Source organism: Saccoglossus kowalevskii, chromosome 1 (assembly GCF_978046115.1).
Source record: "Saccoglossus kowalevskii chromosome 1, keSacKowa6.1, whole genome shotgun sequence".
Classification (NCBI taxonomy): domain Eukaryota; kingdom Metazoa; phylum Hemichordata; class Enteropneusta; family Harrimaniidae; genus Saccoglossus; species Saccoglossus kowalevskii.
The window spans coordinates 14,895,137-14,921,513 of record NC_140641.1 but is presented as its reverse complement, the minus strand read 5'-3'; the positions used below and the strand labels follow the sequence as shown (position 1 = coordinate 14,921,513).

Below are 26,377 nucleotides of genomic sequence, written 5' to 3'. Positions count from 1 at the left end.
AATTTTGCTTATTTCGCTGACTGGAAAATGCGCTAAATTAAAACCCAGTGAATATATAAAATTTAGTATAGAACACATTATCTAAATGATAAAACCGTGAATTTAAAACCCACTGAATATGCCTGAAATGCTAAATCTGAAATTTAAACCCAGTGAAAATTAGTCATTTTACAGTATCTAAATGGTCATTGAAAGGGGAATTTCTAGATGTCAGATATATAGTTCAAATGTTATTTTGTTTTCAAATTGCGTCATCCAAGGTAACCAAGGGATATATTGTAGAAAACCAAAATTCAGCAGATGGGCCGTTCCATTCACCATTACCCCCGACACACACCCCTTGGTCATTGAGTACTACTGAGAATATCAATATCTGTACAATTGATATCTCTGCATTGTAAAAATTGGAAATACAAACACCAAATTTCTCTTGTAAATCTTGTTATTTTATTTGATGACAAAATTGACAATTTATGATGCACATAAAATAACTTTTTGTATACATATACATGCTGAATCAGCATTTTATATAAAAACCCACCCCCTGGTGGCATTAGTGGTAACACCACATCACTGCCAACAAGTCTCAAACCGTGTAGTTTTCATTTTGTGCACATCTTTTAGGGCTGCGACTGAATGCCAATTTCAAAATCAATGACAGAGAATTTATATTCTGTACCTCGCTAACATACTTTTAGTGATATGGGATTTCAATTCGATCCAAATATTATAAACAATGCAATAAAGACGAGGACGTAAAATTCATATAGATTTCCACGGCTAAGACTGATTAAAATTGTTAAAGAAATAACAAACAATCAGTTCTCTAAGTTAAATTGATAGAGGGCAGTATACCAGAAGAAAGCATCGACATACATGTACCCTGCCGTACACAAGTGTGCAAAGATTTGATTGTACAAGTTGGAGAACAACTTGATCTCTGTAGACTGTTAAAGCTGACAAATCAGTGACCTGCACTGGTGTTTTTGCTTTGTTTTACATAGAAAAATCAAAGAATTTGACCAACTAAATCCCAAACATACAAGGCCAGAAAATATAAAAAATTTTCAGAGTCTTTGGTAACACCATTCTGGATATTATGGAACTGGTGAATGTAAACCTCTGATCCCGCTTTCGTGTAATTGCATTAACTAAAATTACCTGATTGTTCCACTACCTGAATTATAACATCGCAAAATATTGTCATTACCAGGCATTAGTTATGCAAATTTAGCAATTATAAAACTAAGAAGAAGTTACATAGTCCTGAAAATTCCAGAATTGCCATGGTAACAAAACAATTTTTAGAATTCAGCCCCAGGTAATAGAGATAAAATGTATTTTTTCTCCCGCATTACTTCAATTATTCATGTGATTTGCACACATTTTACTTTAAAACAATTTTTGTAAACTAAATTTCATGAAAACTGATCTGAGTAAAAGTAAAAATAAGAATTGTATATATTCGCCATGTTACTTTTATAGTAAGAAGCGAAGCACCGAGCAAAGTAAAAATACTACCAGAATTTTCTGCATGATATGTTCAAAAAAATTATGAAAATTAGTTTTGTACTCAAGCCAGCATCTTTATTGAGTAATGAAAATGATATGCGCTGTGAAGTTCTTTGTCATTGTGAGAAACTACTACCTGTTCACCCCTTTGATATTTGGAATGATCTTATCAACAATTGATCACACCAATAGCAGATATCAGATAATGTAAAGGTTAGATAACAGAAAAGAACAAGATATTTGTGCAAAGTAAATGTTCTGCCGAGTCGGCACAAGCGATTCCCAAATTGTTCGTAGACCAATCATGATCTTCCATATACAATATAACTCGTGCTGTACTTCGTTAATTTTTCACAATTTGATCCCTCGCAAAATTGATTAATTTAATTCCTACAAGGTAAGCCACTTTCGTGACTTTTTTGTTTTCTGAAAGCAACAATTTTTTATTTGATTCAAAAAGCCATCTGAAACTTTCTCACTGCTACCACATAACTACAAAGCATTGCAACATATATCCCTGATATTTTGAAATAATAATTAATGGTTATTTAAATAATTGCACATTGCTTGACCACCTTAACTTTAAAAGTTCATCTTTGTTACTACCAGTAGATAATTTACACCGAATTCCTAAAGAGGTTCACGAATTACAGGAGACACTGGTGTTGAATCCTTGGCATTCAGGTTTTCTTCTCAATCATAGATCACATGATATTCTTGGGGTAAAATCTGCGGCCTGTTTAATAGTGTGTATTATTGTATTACACTGCCCTCTGGAGTCAGGATTACATTGCACTCAAATAGAACATACGAGTCACGATCAAGTATTTTGCGATTTTTACTCTTCGTCTGAATCAGAATTCTTGGATTGTCGTTTGCTTCTACTGCAAGTATAAAAAAAGCAAAAATATTTTATATAAATTAAATATTCAAACATTAACAGTATGACACAGTGCAAGTCTTGTTTTCATGCGTATCTTATGACTTAAATACAAATGTCAGATAACTGTACTCACCGTACTCTTATTCTCTCACATTTTGGACACTTATCTGGTAAATAACAGTTGCTATGGTAACAAGCCCAACAAGCTGAGAAAAAAAAATAACAAAATATGTTTTACTACGATTTATTATTCAAACACTACTGCAGAAGGAATCATCTTATAAACATGGCAACCCTCTAGTAGCAAATTAATGCCGGTGTCATCAGTAACGATGCCATAGCCCCTGTTTGTATTATAGACACGAGATATATAACCTTTGAAGTTTAAACTTGATCGATTCAGGCATGTATGAGAGAGATGGCTCCAAAGACCTGCATTTGTTTAAACAAGCCATGCATGGCACAGTCACTGTTAGTTATCAAATTTAAGATAGTTTTGTTTATAGTTATATAGTTGGAACATAAACATGTCAGAAATATGGATCCAAAAGCTGATGCTTGATTATGATTTGTTAACATTAAAATGATTGACATTCAGTCATCTTGTCCATATTGAGAGATATTGCTCTGGAACAGCATTCAAAATGATTGACATTTGTATCCGATCGTCAAAAGAGTACTTGTCCAAATTGAGAGATATTGCTCTGGAACAGCATTCAAAATGATTGACATTTGTATCCGATCGTCAAAAGAGTACTTGTCCATATTGAGAGATATTGCTCTGGAACAGCATTCAAAATAAGCCACTTTGAATACATGTATATATCTATGATTATACAAAATTTGAACATAATCGATCAAAGTCGATGATTTCAATGATTTTTTAGAACTAAAATGCCTGCCATTCAGCCATCTTGAATCAGATTGTGAAACAACTTGACGTGCATGTGTATAATATTATGTATGATGTATGTGTGAAGTTTGTAATCTGTCCGAGCATGTCAAGGTCCGAACGCATGCACGTCTATCCATAAGTCCCCATTTTCAGACTAATAAGATGACCGCCAGTCAAACATTTCGAATTTGATGGCAACCGTCTGGAAACTGCATTGAAAACAAAATTGCTGCGAGTCGGCAATTTTGAACAGGAACTAAAAACCAGCTGTTGAATCGTTTTGAGCGACTTACCTGCACATTGGATACATTTGTGGAGTTCAAATGGATAGATAATTTCATTGTTGTTACATAATTCGCAGATAAAACCTTTTGCCTGGCAAAGCTGAAATAAAAGAAATTGACATTAATTACCTGAAACAGGCTTGAAATCAATGACTGGTGACTCGGAGAACAAATTACTGCCAAAGGTTTACAAGATATATTTCAGAAATTTTGCTAGATCTTAATCGCTGTATGCAGCACATACAAGCATTGTATTTTACAAGCGAATTACCAGTACAACTCACCTGACATTGCGTAACGTGCGTTATTGCATCCTCAACAAGCTCCCTGAGTTCAAGAGGCATCTCTCCCGACCTCACTTTTAGTAAATCAATTATCGAATAAATATTAACATCGTGAATTAAATGGTGAGGTCTCTTGTCAAATTCATTCCACATACTGGAAGAAATGAACATTGTTTGTACAGATGAGAAAAAGAGAAAGATGTTTGCGAAGACTAAAGACATGGTGAATTGATTTGTATAAATAATGGACAAGCAATTCTTTTAAGATTTAGAAACACTTTAATACCATTACACGTTCACAATGAAAATATGAATATACTCCACAGCACAGTCCTTTGAAGTGAACATCCAGATGTAACGAGCCGGCACTAACGTGCCCACCCTCTCAAAAAATAAGTTTGTGATACTTAAGTTATTGTATATCCTCATTTGTGTACAGTCTGGCTGAAATACCGTCAGTAAAGAGAGGCAATCAATCTCACCTTTGACCCTGCCTGCAGGTCCGAAGAAAATCTTTTAAATAATATAACTGAGTTCTATATTCCTACAAGAAAGCACACAATATTTGCATTGCTATCCACACAAATATCACTCCATACATTAGAGAAAGCAATTAGAAGCACTGTAATGCATTTGTATTGACATTAATTTACATGGGCTGTGGTTGACCCTTTGGGAGCCAAATCTTTTTCTGCTCAAACTGGGTTAAATTTGTTTGCAATTTTTTGTCATTTTCACAGAATTTAATCGCAATTTTAGACCAAACAGAAAAAATGTGGCAATGCTTTTAGTTTTTGATAAAAAAAATTAACATTTTTGCAAAGATTATTGTGGATGGTGCCTGAAGTTAATTTTGGCGCTCAAATGGTTAAACAAAATGAAATGAAGTAAATAATCCAGCATGGTCATAGTTTTGAAATTGAAATTAATTAAATGATGAAGTAAAAACAAGACATGAAATGTCACAGTCCCCGTTATTTGATTATAAAATACAGGCAAACAGGTGAATAAATATGTACTCTTTGTGGGTACAACTCATCATCAAGTGATTTCCCATATTAAATCTAGTTTTGTACTGACAACTAAAAACTTCCACTGACCCATGTTCAGAATCTCAGAGTGCAACAAAACTACACTGTATTTGTCATACATGTATACTTGCTCAAGAAACTGCATTCATAAATCTGAGTGAACCTTGATGTACATGACTTGTTTGTTAATCAGGTCTTAGTATATTACCAGGACCTGGGTTTGTTTCAACATCATCACTGGGCATCAGAATCATTCTCATGTTGTCAAATACAATTTGTTATTAACACAGTAAGGTTTATTATTTAAAATGTATTCATTGTACATAGAACAACATCTGTTAATTTAAACAATTGTAAAAGCTATGTTTTCAGAGCAAGTAAAGGTTGGTCTGCTCATAACCTTCAATGGAGAAGTAACAATAATTGTTTGAAGTCTTTTTAGTGCAGTGATATTATTGCATTTTAATTATTAATGGGTATAAAATACTGTAAACCATTTAATTTTGACTTCTAGATATGTTCAGGATTTTATGAAATTTGTGTACAACATTTCAATAAAGTCCCTGACACTCCATGTTGTAGGAACCCAGAAAAAATTGCCTTGCGAAATTGAAGCAGTTCACAGCACCACTGTAAAAAAAAAAAAAAAGTTTAAAATGAGTATTGTCCAAGATATACACATGTGGATTCATAAGACATATGAACCAATCTGAGTGGTTCTAGATTAGTATCACAAGATTTTACTCTCCGTGATTCAATATCAGTCCTATGTATAACGCTGTGTTGATCAGGCGAACTAATTGACAATGGCCCTACAGGTATCGCTATGCAATCACAGTAGTTTTGTATTCTTCTTGCATTTCGACCATGGAAAAATATTTGTTTTTGAGAGTGGCTGAGTTATTAGAAGAAAAACAGAAACTATTTTTTTTTAGTATAAATTCTAGTAACTGAAATGCAGGATTGAAAAAGAACAAGACAATACGCAAGATTGATAAACCTTCAGCGAGCACTCCTGAAATTTCAGATCATTGGTACCATGTTTTTGGATACATTCAATAACCTGATACATAAAACCATATTTTTTATTGCTCAATCACTTGACCCTGTATGGCACAAAATCGCAAGCTTCTGTCATAAAATTGGGTTATTTATTTGATGCAACGAAACATGCATTCACAGCAGATGGAAATTCGTTTGAGATGTTCCTGGATTTTTGTATTCAGTTTTCCATTTCAACCACCATCATCACTTAGTAAGCTGTGATCGCGCATTGGGATACTGACTGTGCATAAATGCGCAGTGTAGTGCCACCAGAAGACAGATTGTTTGAGAATATTTTGATCACAGACAACAAAATAAAGATTTTCAATAACATACAAGTTTTCCCACAAATGATGATTGTTTGGCAATTACATGCCTTTACCAGTTTTACTTTGGAAGAAGTTGGAAACAGGTAACAGAAAGGGGCTACATGGATACATCTTTTTTTTTTGAATTTTAATCAAGCATGATTTTTAATTTTTTTTTTACAGATGTCTATTTCAGAAACAAAAACAATAAATGTGTAGGTAGGCATTTTAACAATTGCACAATTAATATCAGATGAAAACGTCATTACCGATATATAAATCATTCTGTTCAAACAATTAAAAATAAGATCACATTTAATTTAGTCAGTTTTCATAATGAAATACATAATAACATGTATTTATAAATTTGAATAAGGTTCAACGGCCTTTTCATTTAGTGCCAGTTTATACACCATAAAACCTCTGGTTTAGGTGTCACACTCAAAGAGTGAAAGGCCTTTGGTTCATAGGCACCGCGAAATGTTGGAATTGAATCCCCCCCACCCAAATCACATAATGTAATATGCATTATTTTTTTATAATTTTGTTGATAACGAAAAGTAAAGTATGTTCTAAAAGAAGTTTTGAATAATACAAACACGAATACATTGCTTAGTGGTTAGTACCGGTAGCAAATGATCACGGTAGCACAATCTGGTCATTCTGTGTTTCGCAAGTGAATAACTTACTTGTTTTCGAAGTATTGCAATTGTTGATTATTATTCAGTAATGATTATAATAACGCACAAAAAATTAATTCGTTAAATTTTTATGAATTTGAAGTAATATTCAACTTAGTTTCATCATAAACGAATGATTTCGGTCGAATGTAAATGCTCGATAAGATTCAATATCCGCCATGTTTCCATTTACACGTGGGCTCATTTAAATATGTTAATATGGTTCAGTGACCTCGTGGTGAACGCAACGCGGTACTGTAGAGATTCACCGATGTTGTAGCAAGATCTTTATGCTATTTTGACTGGGAAAACGTCATGATTTTTTTTTTAATCCAAAAATTAGTTGTTTAAAAAAAAACTGAGCATTTAAAGAATAATTAAACATTGTTCACAGAAATAACACAGCTCATTGTCGAAACGAAGCTTACGCATTCAGGCTATTCACAATAAACATCATACTCTTGAATAGGTGTCGATGACTACGGTAAAATATAAATTAGACTCTTTTAGACGTCAGGAGTGAATGAAATATCCAAAATATTAAAAAGAAAACTGCCGAAAAAACGCCGGGCGATTTCATGGTCCGTTGCAGACTACTCGACCGACCGTCCATACACGTGTTGTCACTGTACATCCGCCATGTTCAATCGCAGGAGATCGACAAAATCTTCATTACAACTAACAGTTTAATGCTCACAACATAAAAAATACGAATATAATCATAGGCAACCTACTATTATATAATGAATAAATTGATCGATACAAGGACCCCCCCCCCCCCCGAGTTGTGGATATTTCGGAAAACGCGACACAAGCAAAAAACCGGATATCGATTTTGTTGAAAGCTATGTCCCCATGTACAATAATTTGACAGTTTACGAACTAGTTTCGTAGATTGGAGACAATTGTTTGCTTTTTTGGCTTTTCACAAGAATATAAAGCTGGCAATCATCATAATATTGACGTCTGTACGTCACGGAATGTACACCAATCGTACCCCAATAAACATTCAATTTTGCTGAAACTGGAGAACTTACCTTTGCAAACACGTTTCTTATGCCGCCTTCTTGAAGTTCTTGAAATCAAATAAAGTTACTAGTTCTTCTAGCAACTAGTGAATGAGACCACTGAGCCGAACAGAATACATGTATAAACAGTACTATAATAAATTGCACGCAATGGAGAAATCAGGTGCCATAATAACAGCAGCGTTACTCACAGATCTAATCTACTGTAAAATATTTTATTTCAGCTGGAATTACCATTCGCTGAAAATACTTTTTCTGGGTGTTTTGTTTTGTTTTGAATTTATTTTCATTGATTTTTGACAAGTTTGACTGTAAAATATAGGAAAAAGGGAATATTCGCTGGATTTTATTTTAACTGAAACATTCCTTCAGCGAAAATAGCAAAAATGTTGCAAGCAAAAATAAAGTATTTTACAGTAATTAATTTATTCTGAGCATGCGCAGACGTTCTGTCAATGTTGCCGAGAGAGGTAATTTTTGATGAAAATCATGAAAAAGACCCACTTGGGATTTTCAGATCTGGAAAAAAAAATTACGTGCATACTCAGTAGAGACTTGTTCATCAACCTGCCAAGTTTCACTGATACCTGCTGTATAATTTCTGAGAAAATGTTGGAGACGGAAAAATGGACATAACCTGAATTATACAGTCCCCTTTTCAGGCTGCACCTGAACGGGGACTAATAAAAAGAAGGTATACCCATGGTTGTTTCCATGGAAACAAAGATTTTGTCATTTTGTAGCACATCATTTCAAAAAAAATGAATTTTCTTGAATCTACAAATCACTTGGTGTCCGAAAACTTTCGTTAAATTTTGACGTCACGAAAGTCGTAAAATCATCAAAACGCTAACATTTCTTTCGATGGACCCAAACTTACCCTAACTGCTTCTAGACTTCTCACCCTTCGGTACAAAGACGGATTGATGTCGGTCACGTTGAAAAACGGATCATTCTGCATCTTGGTGATGAGATCACGGGCAAAATTGGAAACTGGGTATTTGTGAAAATCCCATTTGCGTAGAATTCTTCCTGGAATTACTGTCATGCCGTTTGCGTGGCAACAATGGCAGAAGTACTTGCCTAGATATTCACAGTAACGGAGTCTTTTCATATAACCTATAGTTTCATATCAAGCACATGATAGATACATTACGATAACATTGTAATTATTATAACATGAATCTAGCCATCTGATTGGTTAAAGCAAGTTCTTATATGTGGCACTAGAAGACCTGCAGGATCCATAGCGTTGGGAAAATCCTTTGAAAGTCTTTTGATTTTTTAAGTCTGGAAAGTCTTTGAGTTGTCTTTAAATTACAGGAAAATTAAAAAAATCTTTGAAAAATCTTTAAATTTCTTCACAGTTATTAATTCATTTTAGAAAGGCCCGTTTTCTCCAGTGAACTACCATATCCTAAGAACTTTGATCAGCTTTGGTGATGATGTTGTCCTGAATTAAGGGTCAAAATGTCTTGGGACAAATGCAAAAAAGTTTGGGGAAAGGTCTGGAAAAGTCTTGGAACTCATTTGGCTCTTGGAGCTATGGACCCTGACCTGTGATCCTGTTACGAAACTGACTAAATCAGCACTATTTATGCTTGGATATTATCTCTCGCCAAATATGCTAATTTTAAAAACAGGTTTCTGTCATACCATATTTGTTATTCTAGTTTGCAGATACAATTTGTTAAATTATGATGTTTAAAATATTAATGGTTATATCTTTTTACCTGGTTCAATTTTCATTCCACAACCTGCACATCGATAGTTCTGTTTTGCAATTATAACTTTCCTTCTGTTGAGAAGACACAATATAACAAATAAAGAATACTGAGGATTCAGTCAACAAATTTTCCTGCATAACACAGTGATGCTGTCAACAAAATACTAAAAACAACAGAGGTTAATAAGTATCCCTCGCTTTCTCACAAGACCAATTTCAGACAGCGATTCTTTCATAATTTGCTTTAGAATATACATGAGGTGAACTCCCAAACTCTAGCAGTTTTCCTGAGATGACATTCAGTGAGTACAAGTGAACATAACAAAACTGAGAATCCAATTCTGCTTGCTTCAAAACCAAGAAATATTTGTATCATATGATTATATAATACTGCAGATCTGACAAATTGTGTACCATATTTGAAGAATATTCATCCACGAAAACTTGAAATCTACATGTAGTCAACAAAGCCTCGAACTTGACGCATTTTTACTACAACAAATACAAATCAGTCAAGTTGCATGTCACAAGGTGCGACACAATGTGAGAAGTTTGATTGCAATCAGTCATGTTGCATGTCACAAGGTGCGACACAATGTGAGAAGTTTGATTGCAATCAGTCATGTTGCATGTCACAAGGTGCGACACAATGTGAGAAGTTTGATTGCAATCAGTCAAGTTGCATGTCAAAAGGTGCGACACAATGTGAGAAGTTTGATTGCAATCAGTCATGTTGCATGTCACAAGGTGCGACACAATGTGAGAAGTTTGATTGCAATCAGTCATGTTGCATGTCACAAGGTGCGACACAATGTGAGAAGTTTGATTGCAATCAGTCATGTTGCATGTCACAAGGTGCGACACAATGTGAGAAGTTTGATTGCAATCAGTCATGTTGCATGTCACAAGGTGCGACACAATGTGAGAAGTTTGATTGCAATCAGTCATGTTGCATGTCACAAGGTGCGACACAATGTGAGAAGTTTGATTGCAATCAGTCATGTTGCATGTCACAAGGTGCGACACAATGTGAGAAGTTTGATTGCAATCAGTCATGTTGCATGTCACAAGGTGCGACACAATGTGAGAAGTTTGATTGCAATCAGTCATGTTGCATGTCACAAGGTGCGACACAATGTGAGAAGTTTGATTGCAATCAGTCAGATATGGCTTCAGAACAACATTCTTTAAATCAACATGCATTTGACCATGCATGTGTGGAGTTTGAAAACAATCAGTCAAGATAAGTCTACAACAAAGTGCATGAATACAAATGTTAATTTGATTTCGTTATAAGAAACATCAGGACAGATTAACAGCATTTGAATAAAGCATATCCTGCCAGGTGGCTGAACTGCTTGAGGAAAAGAGCAACAATCAGATGGTACAAATTATCCAACAGTAGTCCAACTGATAGCATGATAGCAGGATAATTGTGTTGTACAATAGAAGAGTGAAATCTAGAAAGTAGTTCACAACATCTAAACTAACCTTGGTGCAGGATGGATGTTAAATATAATCTGTGCTCTTGGCGGAGCCCACTCTAAATTACCGCGTACTCGAATCTGCAAATGACAAATCCAAAGTCATCAAAAAAATGTGCAAATTCATTGAACATACACTTGTTCTCTAAAGTGGAAAGTATTAGAGATCTTCCAATCTATATTATTATTAATTTAATGACATGTGTTTTATACTTACATTTTTGTTTGGAAATGCAAGATCAGAGTTTTCACCATCGTCGGGTGAAATAGGGAAAGACTTTGGTAATGGTAGTAACTAAAAAAAATACAGGAAAAGATACAGCATTAAACATTGCAGTAACAGAATGTTGGAAGTAGACATACTTAACAGTTTTGATTATTTTGACTGACAGATTTGGTGATTTAGACTCACTGATTTGATGATTTAGACTGACAGATTTGGTGATTTTGACTGACAGATTTGGTGATTTAGACTCACTGATTTGATGATTTAGACTGACAGATTTGGTGATTTTGACTGACAGATTTGGTGATTTAGATCTCACTGATTTGATGATTTAGACTGACAGATTTGGTGAATTTGACTGACAGATTTGATGATTTTGACTCACTGATTTGATGATTTAGACTGACAGATTTGGTGATTTTGACTGACAGATTTGATGATTTAGACTCACTGATTTAATGATTTAGACTGACATTTTCATTGAAATAGTATTCTACATAACAAATTATCATTATTAGAAATACAGTTTGGCACATAATAAATGTGAACAAGGATGTAGAACAGAATAATACATAAGTAAAATAAATCAAACGACAATGCCGAAACTGTTACTTGAAACTAACACTTTCTTAGAATCGAATGACACCATAAAGCAACATCAAAGCTACTTACGACAGGCCATCACATACACAGGAAATGATGAGATGTATTACTTACTGCCTGAGGAACATCTTGTTCAGATACGAGCCAGTCTAAATCTGAAGCTGCTGGCAATAACTTGGCTGAGAATTTCTTTAATAGACATATAGCCACGGCATCTGCTGAGCCTTTAGTAGTGTTGTCATGGTGATTATTTGAAGAGGACTCATTTTGTGGCAAGTTCTTCTGAATATCAGCGTCTGTTGAAACAAACAAAAATGCTTCATTTACTTCACTAGGCGCACCAATAATCTAATATTCCCGTCTGGAGGCTGTTAAGTATGATAATCATGTGGATAATGAAGCAAGCATTGGTTGATCCATGAAATGCTGGAGTTTCATGGATCTATATATAAACAGTAAGACAGATGTTCCACTGAAATAAAAGAAACTGTTCAGCCATCTGTTGCATCATTGGCTTGAATTGTCCTACCTGAGTATAAAGATGCTAAAGATGATGTTAATCCAAGATTTGATAGTTCAGTCAGATTAGTACTATTGGTGTTATCTGCTAAATCGAGCTGTTCAACTTGATCACTACTCCCAGAGTCATCTGAAAAAAACATCAAATACATCAAATTGCTAAGTATAAATTATATTTTAACACTTCATGATAAATTACAAACCAGGGAGTTATTTGTGATTGCATAATTTGCAGTGTTATGTTATGTTATATTACTGGGCGGTGGTCGTCTTGCCATGTCTTGGGTCTCATATAAACAAAGATGGCGACTTTGACTGTTGAGCAGATCACTGAGTACAAACTGAGACATTACCAAGCTTTAATTAGGCAATTTTTTGGATGATTGGAAGGTATCAAAGGAGTCGCCGGTGGATCAAATAGACACAACTTTCCATTGCTGGACTCAAAACTGACATATGCAAATTTATATCTCGAAAGGTGACAAAATGTCACATTAAAATTAACCAATGGCGGGCTTAGCCACGAACTTTTAGAAATACTGAATATACGAGTTGATCTGTAGTTTTCACAATTTCCTCCTACCCAAACAAATAAGAGAACCTTAAAAGTTGGAATAGTAAATCAATAACTTAAGATAGTTTGCCAGCATTACCTTGCACTATCTGAGTCAGACAATAATACTGCTATGCGAAGGAATGCACAGAAAGAGGAAAGTTTAGAGGGAATCTCTGAAATGAGAAAGTTTAGAAAATTATACTTCAACGGTTGAGAGGAAATTTGGAAACATGCAATATTACCCGAGTTTTCAGAACCAGATCCTGCTGGAGAGCTAAATGGAGAGGCACTGGAAGTGGTCTCGGTAGTTGCTGTAAAAGAACCAGAGAAAACAACTATTATTAATGACAGCAATTAATAATGTTAGAATAATATATAAGCATATACCGCCCTAAACTTTAAACACAGCAACATACAAGCATTCGCTGATTCCCTGCGTCCTTTGCGAATGGGAAGTAAAACACAGATAATTAGTAATTACCATATTGTTCCAAAGTCATGTGACTAAGTGACATAATTTGAAAAAGTTCTAATATTCATTTTCTGTAAACAAGTCTTCATTACGCCATGCCCATACATTCTGCTGCTTAGACTTACATATTTGAGATGTTTCTAGCATTTCTTGCTGTTTCTGTGCAAATTCATAACACAAGAAACTGTTTTTTATTTGCCCAACTTTCGAAAGTAAAAGGAAATCCCTGCTCTAGGACCACGAGAGTAAGTGTTGATGTTGGGTAACCAAGGGAAATAGAACAACCAACGAGAAAGTGACGGACCAATCAGAATGCCGGAACCATTACGAGTTACCGGCCTCTTGTGGCTTGGTACGCCAAGACACTTGAGGAGGGAACCAGCCAACACATAAGCAACATAGCTTTCATATACAGAATACTGTAAAATGTGTATAGCTAGCAGGTTATTTTAGCCAATTTGTAATTGTAATTCAATAAGAAGTTACTAATTTAAAATAAAGTTTATTCTCAAAACAATAATATTGTTGACACTTTAGCTAAATTAGGATTCTGTTAATTCATGCATTGAGTCAAATTAGCTAAAATGAGACGTAGCTACAGTACAGTTCTCGCGGAAGCTTTGGCTTTTGTGGCATCATTGTCGCATACGCATGGCTTCATTGTCGCCTCAGCATCGCATCATTGTAGCATCAGCTTCGCATCATTGAAAATTGGAGCTGTGTTCGCCTCTCTTATTTTGTGGCATCATCGTGGCCTCAGCTTCGCAGTCTCATGGCATCAACATGGCATCAGCTTCAAAGTATTGTGACATGAGTATGACCTCATTATTTTCACATGGAAAGACAGTAGAGAAAAAACACATGTACAGAAGTTCGATATGTAATCGATTTGAAATTCAAAGCGGTAAGGGGAATAAAATAATATGACCAAGAGTAAAATGACATTTTAAAAAGATATCTTGTTTAATTATTTAATGTTGCGAGTATTGGGTACCAAAAACTATGTGAAGTACATTGCAATCTGCAAGGTGACGAGAGTCATATTGACTGCAAGGAAAAATGTGATAAATTTAAATCACACGATGCAATCGTCGTTCGGAAACAACACAATTTGCTATACGAAATGAAACTGTTCTTGTTATAAAATTACCTTATTTTCGTTCATTTTATTTGCTGGTAAGAGAACAGATTCAGATTCCTCATTTCGGTGGTATTTTTCTGTGTTTCGTTTAGTTTTAGCCGAGTCCGATTCCATGCCTGGACTACTAATACATGCAAAACACGCAAACCGCCTGGTGCGTCGGTGTTGTCGCCTGCCACCTTGATACAAAGTTCCAAAACAAGTGCGTACATTTCCAACTATTATTGGATGGTTGTGGTGGCGTCGGTCTGGTAAAATTTTACATCCAATTTTCAAAATTAAGTCACGATCAGTGACCTGAGCTCGATCTATACGTACTTTAAAAGTATTCTCACAAAAAATATTTTTGAATAAAAACGAGCCACAGGTAAAAAATCGAATAGCACTTGACGTGCAGAAATAATTTATTGGGCTTTGGAAAAAATGTGTTCATTTAGTTGAACTTGTAGCCGTAAATATTTGGTGACCAGTCGATGAACAATTTGAAACTTATTATACACACGGAAGTCCTTCGATACTGAATATCATCGACCCCAATCTGGTTTACCTTATTTCCCAACTTGCAAAACTGATTTGTATCTCAGCCCAGTTTTTCTTTTTTCTTTTTTTGAACTGAGGTCAAATCCCAGCAGTTTGTCAAAATAAACCGATGTTTTTCAGTGAATGATTGTGAAGCCTGTCACAGCACAGTGAATCGACGCCGGAGATTGGACAGTACGACTACCCTTCAATTAGCGTCAAATATGCTTTGTTACAACATCATTGATTTGCTGAAAGTCACATGATCGGAGCACGACCTGGGTCACAGAACCATATTTGTCCGTATTATCAACGGGACTTTGCGAGAGAACCACACCCACATTTTCAACCATTTTTAGCGCGGAAGTTGCCAACAAATGTTGAAAAACTCGTGAATTTTATGGATTTGAATAAAATAAAGCTAGCGATTGGTAAGACTGGTTAATAATGTATCCCCCGATGCTCTTCGAATTTTTTAAATTTTATTTCAAGGCGAGAAATGGATAATTGAAGTTCCATCGATTTCAAGACAACTGTTTCACCGCGACATCTCTACGCTGTGTTGTAGTTTCACGAGGTAAAACAATATATATAATAAATAGTACATGTTTAATTATTTGGTTTTACAGCCCGCAAATTAGAGGACATGATCCCCATGAATTACGATAAATAAATGCTGATTGTGTTGAATAATGGACGTCGGGACCGTTTAGAGAAACGAACGGGGATCGATATTCCAAACAAATTATTGGGACACGGTCGGTAGACATTTCAAACAAATGAAATTATTAACGAAAGGCGAGATTTTTCCAGATATTTACGAACATACTGTCACAACAAATATATGCAAAATTGACAAATACACAAAGAGATATTAGGTTTTATTTTAGCCTTAGAAATATTTTCTTTCATTAAGTCCATGCGTGGGACTTCTATTTAGCTTCATGATCCTTCGGCTTGTGTTCTCCTTGGGGGAAATAACAATAATTATACAAATCGTAAACTCAACACAGTCAGGAAAAGAAACCCGGACAACCACGTCGTACTTCTGTTGAAATACATTTTGTAGCAGTACGTCACGTCAGAATATTGTTTAAAATAAAATAGTCAATCCCAGCCAAATCTAGGTCAAAGGGTCAGATTGCATGCATATAATTATAGATAGTTAAAACAAAAAGTATTTGAACTTTTGACAGTTGTTTAACATCTATGCACAGTTACTAAACTAGTAACCGTGATCTATGAAAACCAGAAAATTGTTAGTAGTTCGAATTTTTGCACAGTCGAAAATAAAGCGGAAATTCAACAAGCGGTTGCAAAAGCGAGCGATTGAAAAGCGGAAGCGAGAGGTTGGGCGAAATGAGTTCTGTACTTCTTTGTTTGATGAAGCGATGCTGATGCCTCATTGTCGCCATAATGAGGCCACAATGAAGCGAAGCGATAACCGCCTAACTTTTTAATGTCGCTACATTGAAGGGATGCTGAAGCCATAACAATGCCATAATGATGCGATGCTGAAGCGAAGGTGAAGCTGAAGTGAAGCCAAAGCTTCCGCGAGAACTGTACTGTATTGCAACAGTATTTAAACTATGCAATCATGTGTATAATAATAATAGTCCCTTGCTCCATCACATATCTAACGGAATGACCCATTCCAAAACACCCTTTTCAGCAGTCACTTACTGTCAGTTCGACCATCACTAAATGCTGATATCATAACAGCTTTCTGTTTTAGTCTCTCTCGTCGCCTGATTCGTATTCTTTGCTGAAGTTCTTGGATTTCCTCGTCAGAAGAGGCATCTGATTGGTCTTCAGCCGACTTCCTCGGTTGATTGCATTTAATCTGTTCAATAGCAGCTATAATGGCTTCGGATATACTAAAGTGAGCGTTTTCCTGAAACAAACAATTGCAATTTTCTGTGTTATTTCAGTTTGTGCGGACATACTGATTTATGAATAGTCACTGGAATTGGTTTATATGGTGATTTATAATGTTTGATGAAATGAGTGTCAAGGCAACAATATTTTCATATGACTATTGTTATGAAATCAATCTGAATAATTATATTTTTGACACCACATAGATTGACCATTATAAAGACGTGGTTTGGGCAAATCCTTAACATGGTGCCTATACAAGTCTGAGAAATGGTTGAATGTTGACATGGAAAATATAAATAAAACCACTAGGTTACAATTTAACACCAACAAAAAAATCCATCTTCTAACACTGGGTGAATGCTTGACATTTGATGTTGTATTGGTGTGAGTCTGTCTGGGAAGATTAACAAATGCTTACCCTGTCAAGATCAGGCCATGTTTGAAAATCCTGTGATGACAAAAAACTCATCAGTGATTGGCCTTCCACTGGCTTAGGAAACATACATTCTGTTGGTGACACATAGCCTGTAAAATGAAAAACATAGTTAAACTATTGTAACCATACCCTGTCAAATTATCAGCAAATGAAGAGCATGCTAAAGGTGAAAAACAAACATTGTTTAACAAATGACAAGCCACATATTTTCAAACCACAACTAAAAAACGTGTTTACTTTTTGAGTCGTCTATATATTTACAATTATTAAGATAACATTTCCCCTGAACCTTGTAACAATTCTGTCAGCAACTTTCAGACATCCAATCAGTAATCAGCAACCGATCTCTGAAATTTAACACACAAATGCCTACCCCACTTCACTTATTATTTATGCATACCAGCTTCCATATATATCTCATTATTTTCTTCACTATTCAATCTAGTATTCAATAATGAGTGAATTTTTTCGCTAAAGTACTTTAGGAATCCTCCATGTCCTTTGATAGCATCTAAAAATTATCTCACATCCTGCAAATAATAATGGACCAGTCTGAAGGTGACAAGACCTATGGCTTGTACCATTATATGCGGGGATGTCAGATGCAACTTTAAAAAGGAGTAAACTTACCTCTATCCAGAAAAGGTTGAGACTGCTCAATCTTGCTTGGGAGGGAAGAAGACAAATTAGCGCCATCAACTTCTGTCTTGTCAGTATGCCTTTCAGTTCCTTGTATCTGACAAAGAACTCCCAAATCGGATTTGGATCGTGTGTGCTGACTAAACAGACGAGACGTTCTACTATTATCACTTTCTTTTTTGGCGGTCCTTTTTTTTAAAATATCCTCTTCTCTAAGTTCGTCATCAGAATCATTAGCAAACAACTCTTTGTTGTTGTTAGATAATGTCCGGTTTATATTCAGTGGTTTCCTTGGGAACTCAATTCCCTCATCACCCTCCTCCTCTTCAGTCACATGGCACAATTCTTCGTCTTCGTTCACGCTACTTGTTTTGCGCTCTTTTCGAAACCTCTTCTCCTTAATGTTCTCTTGAGTATTTTTAGGAAGCGAAGTTGTTTTTCTTTGAGTTGAGTTCTTAGCACCGTTTGATTTGTTACTATTTTTCAGGTGATTCTTTTGAGTTGTGTTATTGTCCATATTTATTGCATAGCTGGAATCAAGGTGAAACTGCGTATTCATTAGCGGGTCGCTGGCGATTTTGGGGAAAGCGTAATCACTATTTATACCAATCCTATAATCTGTATTTTCCAAGACAGACAACAATATATTTTTAGCCGAGTTCCGTCTTTCCAGTCTTTCCGCAGGGCTGGATGGGACATTGGTTGCTGTTGCATGTTCGTCAGACGTGGTTAAAATAGTTTCTGTTTTTGGAGATGCAAACTGTGGTGGGTGTAACACAGCTTTTGTAGGCATAGATATTGGGGTAGTGTCTTTGCTGTTTGCCATATTTGTAGTTGAATGTCCTAGAATTGGATTTATTGGTAACGAAGAACTCCTGGTATGCGAGATCTTTCTCAGCTTTAACTGGAAGAGAAATAAACATACAATATAATAAACTATATTTCAATGTTCTTTGATGTTTACTGAACAACTAACATACAACCGTTTCTGACTCTGCGTTGCTCTTGGTACTCTATAGATTGGTTCAAAACTCATTTAGGTAATTAATATGCAAATTAGCTAATTTACATATGCAGTTTAATTCCAAATAATGTCAGACATTCAACTACACAAACAGTATGCATGTACAAGTTTCAAACCATTTGAGCTAAAAATGTAATTTGTTAAAAAAAAACGTGATGAAAGTACAAATTAGCTAACTGACATATACACATTAATTAGTAAATAATATTAAGACATTCACACACATGGTCTGAAGTTCATCACAGAGAAGATGTGTACCAATTTTTATCTCAATGCACCCAGTGGTGAGATATTGGTGGAACAAGATTTGACACATTCATCCACAAACAGACAGACAGACAGACAGACAGACATCAGATGACAATAGCTTCTCTTTGTGCTCTGCGCATATGGGAACTTAAAAAAATATATACATATATATAATGCCAAAATTGTAGGTGTTAATACCAGGTAATCTGCATTTGAGAAACTACTGTAGTATGGACTATTCTACATAAGGACTAAGTATAGAGTTACAGAAATAAACACGGCCAGAGTAATGGGTCACATGACCAACACTGGTGTAATTTACAATTCCGATAGGGTTCAAACACATGCATGGACAGACATACCAACATGAAAGCAGTAGTATGCATGGACAGACATACCAACATGAAAGCAGTAATAAGTATGCATATTATATTCATGTGTTACACAGATACAACATAAAAACAGTAGTAAGTAAGCATGATAACATATCAAAAATCAACAAGAAAAGCAACAAAACCAATCAACATACCAATTTGGGATCAAGATCCGCCAGTAATGCTGGGTTGTTTTCCTCAACAGACTTCAAACATATGTGCATAGCGTGGTAGTGTGAACGACTGCAAAGGAATGCACCATCTAAAACACAATATAAAAATAGATATTTGTTGAATAGTTCACATACAAGCAACTGTATAACAATTTATTTTAGTTGCAATGTTTGTTTTCCCAGCACTGTACACAAATGATGTGATGGTGGTTGTAATATACGATCCAACAAGTATTACGTCATTTATAGTAAAAAAAAAAATTTTTAATTTATGGAACGTTTAAATATAATAACAAGCCATTATTGGATTTATGAATATGTGAAAAAAGAAATATTTATTAAATACTACACTCATTTCAAGTTTAAATACAGTCAATTGCATAAAGCTGTAATTGTATTATAAATATAATTTTTTTTTAGAAATCAAAACGACTGGTAGATTTGAAACTGACCAATCCAGAAATGATATGACGACATCATCACAAGTTTTATTAATATTAATTAGTTAGTTTAACAGCAACCAATCAGCAAGCTTTTCATTTTTGAATGAGTGGGCGATCACAGTTGCTAAGTCAATTGAAAACTTGAACGCACAATATGGGTATAGACAATGTTGAGCTTCTGAGCCAATCACTCATGATTAAATATTTGAATTTCAATGAAAGTTGATGATCGGCATTTACGAATGGTCATAATAAGTATTTTCATAAAACAAGGTACAGTTTTCTGCCATTCACTGCACCCAAAACTGTGGTTTGAAATCATTTATACATTTTTAAAGAACATTTAGACACTCAAATAGACAGTTGAAAACCATCAGACAAATCAACACAACAAATTTTACATCACTAGTGTAGACGAATGTAATTTTGAAATGACTTCAGCGTTGTTTAATCACTTATATGCTTAAATTACAATTTGAATCTACATTTACGAATATATGCACATAATAAATAACAGGTAACAACATCCATAGGTAATCCAAAATAAGTGTAAAAGATTTGTTGATTTCTGAAATGTTGCAGGAAATTAGAATTGTTATAGTGACACTGTCTTTAAACAGACGCAACAACGTATGGTTCTTATCTGGGTTTTTTTAAACAGTAGACAGAGGGTGACATCAGGTAATGACAGGAATGTCATCAATCAGTTATTTTGTTTTCAGTAGAAAAGTTTCACATGCTGTATACTGATCCATGCACATAAAACTATAGACTTAATTAAAATTTTAGCTTAAAACACACAATTCTATTTTAGATGTTCTTCAAAATAACGCAAATACAGTATCCACAAAGACTGGTTTTGAGAGATCAGATTAGACTAGTTACTACAGGTCAACAGCCTGCCCCTCATAGCATGATTGCAGTATTTCAATGTGTTTAATAAAACTGATATTGTGAATATATTAAAGAAATATATTAAAATCCAAATTAGAAATATACTGTGTATACTGTATGATTTCAAGCAAGGATAGAAAGCAGCCCGTAGTATCACAATTTTGGAGTGACAAAATATGCAGTCTTATAATAATGTAATTACACATATAGGGGGTGCTTTTCACAAATCAGGACCAAAGCAAATATAGAAGTATATGTATATAATTATAAAAGATGCAGTTAAGTTCACTACAAAGTCTTTTTTCTTCAATGTGGCGTATATATACACTTATGAATGAACGTAGTCTGCACATGGTGGTGATTGTTAATTAAGTATACCGGTATGTCAACTTGCATCCATGCTGAACATGGGGAAACAGGTCAAAACAAGTACATGTTTACCATTGAAAGAAATGTCAAAAAGTGAAACCTACTTCTATAGGAACCTGGCACAAGTTGAAATGAATTTGGCAAGCGTAGATAAACCAAAGTGCCCACTGAATGTGACCTTAGCTTTTGTTTGGCTTTGTCGCTTGATGAATTGTACTCTGCAATCATTAGCATACTTCCAAGGATGACAATAAGTTGCTTTCATCTCAAAAACAATCATCTTTAAATTGGGTACAAGCAAGTGCGGATTGGCCTAAACTCCCATTACACAAACCACACTCTCAGTAAGTTGATGGGGCTGTCACTTAATTTCACTTTCACTGTACAGGCATACAACTAGTGTGAACAGTCTATGGCGTTTGTAAAAACAAAATTTTGAAAAAGTCAGTAATATTCACTGATCAAAATGTATGAAAATCTGTCTCTAATGAAATTAAATCAGTAAACAGTACTTTTTAACCACAACTCTTTAAGTATTTGCGCTATCTAACACCATAAAAACAAAATAAACTTATAAAGTACATGGTACAATTCGCCAGAGTCTAGGATTAGTTACAGTAAAACACTAAGTAGCATCAACAACTAAGTGAGATATCTCAAAAACTCACCCATGGTAAAAATTGAACGCAGCAAGATGTATACACTTCAGAAACTGGTTGCTGAAATTATACTTTTCTACAGAAACTGTTCCCTTTTATATACACTACAACTTTACTAATGCTAAATTCACCAGCAAACCTCAGTTTAAATCGAGTTGTGTGATATCGCTGTTCGTCTAATTGATGACGATGAGTAATATTTACTTCTAATTTCATCCATGGTCATACATGAGATCATTTTTCACTTGCGTCAAACACATAGTTGCATACATAAAGAATTTCTCCTTGTACTAAATATTTTCTGACTTTGACTCAACAATAGAATCCGCAGGGATTCCCTGCTTTGTGTCACTGACTTCTATACACATTGTTTACACAATATTTCATGCACTCTTTCTGGTTGGCCATTAAACCACATAATCACTTTTTCTAACAAATATCTCTATTTAATTATTTCAATCTGATGTACGACTTGATGGAGAATCCTGAGATACCGGTAAAGATGTTGCTAAGCATGGATCAAGATACTGATAGAACAAGTGAAAATAAATGAAAATAAATCAGTGACTGAAAGTTATAAAACTGCAAAATCTAATCTTAAATGTTTATTACAACATTATGCGTAATCGCAGTGGCTTAAATAACAATGATTGTGATGTGAATCATAACAAACACAAGAGGTCACGACAGGTCAGAAATGCCATTCAATTTACTACCAACTGTTTTGAATATATTGGTATTTCAAGCATTTCATCGGATAAAAAAAAACTACATGTCTAGTGCAAGTGTCTCGCAAGAGCTCTCTGAGTGGATAGATTACTGATGCTCAATGTAAACATGAAGAATATGCTTGCTAAATTCAGTTCAGAAAAGACAAACAAGCAGCCTGTCGGCTGAGATAGCATTTAAAGACCAGAAGATATCATTGGAAAATAAACAATATGTATAGTATCAAAGCAACAGGACTTGCTGTTTTCAACAAGAATTCAAAAATATCGCTTTTCACCAAAAATAATCATCAAAATTAGATAATTGAAGATATCACCACGAAATCAACAAATCTGAAAGAGATCCACATGTAGTACCTGTATATGTAATATAAAAGCAATCAGACTTGCGGTTTTCAACAAGAAGTCGAAAATATCACTTTTTCCAAAAATTAAAAAAATATTTACCAAAATCAGAAAATTAAAGATATCATTACAAAATGAACAAATCTGAGAGAGGTTTACATGTAGTACCTATATATGCAATATCAAAGCAATTGGACTTGCGGTTTTTAACAAGAAGTCAAAAATATCACTTTTTACCAAAAATGACAAAAATATTCACCAAAATTAGAGAATTAAAGATATCATTACAAAATAAACAAATCTGAGATAGGTCCACATGTAGTACCTATATATGTAATATCAAAGCAATTGGACTTGCTGTTTTTAACAAGAAGTGGAAAATATCACTTTTTACCAAAAATGACAAAAATATTCACCAAAATTAGAGAATTGAAGATATCATCATGAAATGAACAAATCTGAGAGAGGTCTACCCAAGGTACATATTCACCAAGTATCAAAGCATTCAGGCTTGTAGTTTTCAAGAAGAAGTCGAAAAAGTAAAACACTGACACGAACGACGACGGACAATCACTCATATAAGCTCCGCTTGACAAAGTCGACAGCGGAGCTAAAAAGGTTAATTTTGTGCAATATATTAATCAAATTTATTTTCTAATTCACAAGACTCCAATGATGGTTGACTTTCAATGGCTGCCCATGTCATTGTTAAAGTCAACCTGACATACATTGTTGCCATGACACTTTGCATTCAACAAACATGGTAAGTGGGACGAATGTTTTTACACTGATTGAGCAGATTCTGAAAAGCAAACTAACATTCTTCTCTGCTACAAGACAGCATAAAAATAGGCATGTATCCAGCCTTACCAAAATAGCACTGCCGTAAGTGATCTTCATTTTCCACTAATATTTTCAGCTGTGCCGACAAGTTATGATCTTGCAGGCTTTGTTTGACCCACGCTTTACCTCGATCCACAACATCATCTGACGACCGTTTAGCCGTATGTTCTATAAGTGGTGCCGATACCGGATTCAGCCATCTAAGTCCTTTGATGAACGTCCAGTACTGGCTACCCGTTGTAAATAAACCCTGCAACATGCGACGAGATAAACATCAATAAATAGTACTTGTGACTGTGCAAAATCCTATTTTTGAAATGTTTCCTTCCCCATTGATTACGTTTATTATGTTCCCCTCTGCAAAAAAATCATGAAGGTGTGTATGCTCACATTATTTTACCTATTATTTAAATAGAACAAATGTTGTGTACAAAATAATGGGAAATTAAATACATACATCTTATCAACAACAACATTTTCAAAATGAAAATAAGTCAGCCAGGATAATGATTTAAAACCATGTTTACAAAACATTGTGAATAACAAACAAAATAACCTGCTGTTGTCTGACTCCATGCCTGAGAATGTTTTCAACATCGCTACAGAGTCTAGATAGCCCGCCATACGTAGACCAGACGTTAGAACTATGTGACGCTAATAATCCTTCCACTGTGGACTTCAATGACAACAGGAGCTGCTGATGTTGTAATCTGAAACAACCACATAAGAACGAAGATCCTGTTATAATTACCATTACCATGATAACCGCAGGAAGTGTATGTGTACTTCATTCAAAACCCTTGACAGTTTTTGGAGATTTTAGTGACTAAAAACTGTCTGGGAAACTTTTATATTTTCGTTTTTTAATTAAATATATTTAGCAATGGACATCCTTGGAATTTTAGGAAAGCAATGAATCCTGCAAAGATGTTGGAGCAACTGTGTTAAAGTTGTAGCAGGTGCAACAAAAGCAGCCAACAGCAGCTTGCAAAGCAAACTTTTTAGATGATGTATATATACCGGGTACCGGTATATACACAAATGTAAATACCATACCCTGAGAAGTTGGACATTGTGTACTTCTGGTTTATATGGTTGATGCCATTTTATTAGTTGATTCTTAGATTATGCAAAGCATAGACGCTACAATAGATTGTAGAGACTGTATGCAAATCAAAAAACAGAAATCGTCTTCAAGTGATCATTTTCCAATAGACAGGCTCCAAATGTTTGTTTTGAGAAATGTTGAGCAATACCACTGGATGATGCCATCTGGTATGCTCAGCTCACTAATAACTCTCGACGTCCACAGTTTACAGGATTCAACATTCTATGGTTACATCAGCTCTAATTTTCATAAATCTATAAATTGCTCAGCTGTGCATGCATTGCCTGTTAATACTTGAATTTGAAGAAAATCACAATAAGGCCCTTATAAATAACACTGATCAAATTATGATTTTCAGCCCACGACTTGGCACAAGTGACTACATTTACACTTCAGGAAATATATATTTCTTAAAGTGAATTAACAAATATTGTGATTGTAACTATAACAATTCAATAATTTATTGATTCACAAGTACCCGGAGCCATAATATGTTTATACATGAGAGTTTATCAGTAGTCCCGGTGTCGGATGGCTTTCTCTGATACACATGATAAACACCCCATTTTCCAGTTTACACATTATGCCACAGCGAGATCCGATTGACAAGCCCTATACAGGCTCTCATAAACAGCGTGGCCCATCGCGTCGTGATGGCGAGTGCACTTGAGACACGTGGCTTGCAACGTTAAAGAAAATGCGGAATAATTCATACCTCAAGTCGTCACTCTCTCCTTTCGTCGCCATCTTGCATGTTTACTACTTACGTCATTGATCCATTCAGATATCCGCACTCTGATTGGCTAGTAGATTTGAGGAAGGATTACTTGTTTGGATGTTTATTGAATAATTACCATAATATGTACCGTAAACCAACGCGTCTCTGAGTTGTCAAATCTGTAGTTATCGATCAAAATCTGCGATGGCGAAGACGGCAACGTAATTGCATCAAAACGTTCTAAAACTATTCGTGAAAATAATTGACCAATCAAATTATCTGTCACAAAATAAGGCACG

The 26,377-nt window shown here is 34.9% G+C and overlaps 1 protein-coding gene across 2 annotated transcripts; it reads right to left on the bottom strand.

Moving 5' to 3' along the window:
- Positions 1–1,565: 1,565 nt before the first annotated feature.
- On the bottom strand, positions 1,566–26,133 carry LOC100377422 (run domain Beclin-1-interacting and cysteine-rich domain-containing protein-like). 2 transcript variants are annotated; one of them, XM_006816400.3, is made up of 19 exons: positions 26,076–26,133; positions 24,809–24,962; positions 24,280–24,502; positions 19,954–20,060; positions 18,143–19,055; positions 17,495–17,601; positions 16,879–17,089; positions 13,306–13,374; positions 12,518–12,637; positions 12,103–12,284; positions 11,377–11,454; positions 11,167–11,240; positions 9,683–9,747; positions 8,830–9,068; positions 4,341–4,402; positions 3,859–4,012; positions 3,584–3,674; positions 2,529–2,601; positions 1,566–2,396 (listed from the first exon to the last, which is right to left on the bottom strand). In XM_006816400.3, exons 1-19 carry the CDS (start codon positions 26,105–26,107, stop codon positions 2,351–2,353), a joined length of 3,000 nt encoding a protein of 999 aa, XP_006816463.2. In that variant the 5' UTR covers positions 26,108–26,133; the 3' UTR covers positions 1,566–2,350. The 2 variants fall into 2 exon arrangements, with proteins under 2 accessions (XP_006816463.2, XP_085355532.1); XM_085499406.1 differs by lacking the exons at positions 24,280–24,502; positions 24,809–24,962; positions 26,076–26,133 and adding an exon at positions 22,346–22,503.
- Positions 26,134–26,377: the final 244 nt, after the last annotated feature.

Excerpts from the sequence above, each read along its gene's own strand:
- LOC100377422 (XM_006816400.3), bottom strand. The coding sequence starts at position 26,107 with ATGGCGACGAAAGGAGAGAGTGACGACTTGAG. Across the intron at positions 20,061-24,279 it reads CTTACGGCAGTGCTATTTTG|ATGGTGCATTCCTTTGCAGT; the intron begins GTAAGGCTGGAT and ends ATTGTGTTTTAG. Across the intron at positions 19,056-19,953 it reads CGGATCTTGATCCCAAATTG|TTAAAGCTGAGAAAGATCTC; the intron begins GTATGTTGATTG and ends TTTCTCTTCCAG.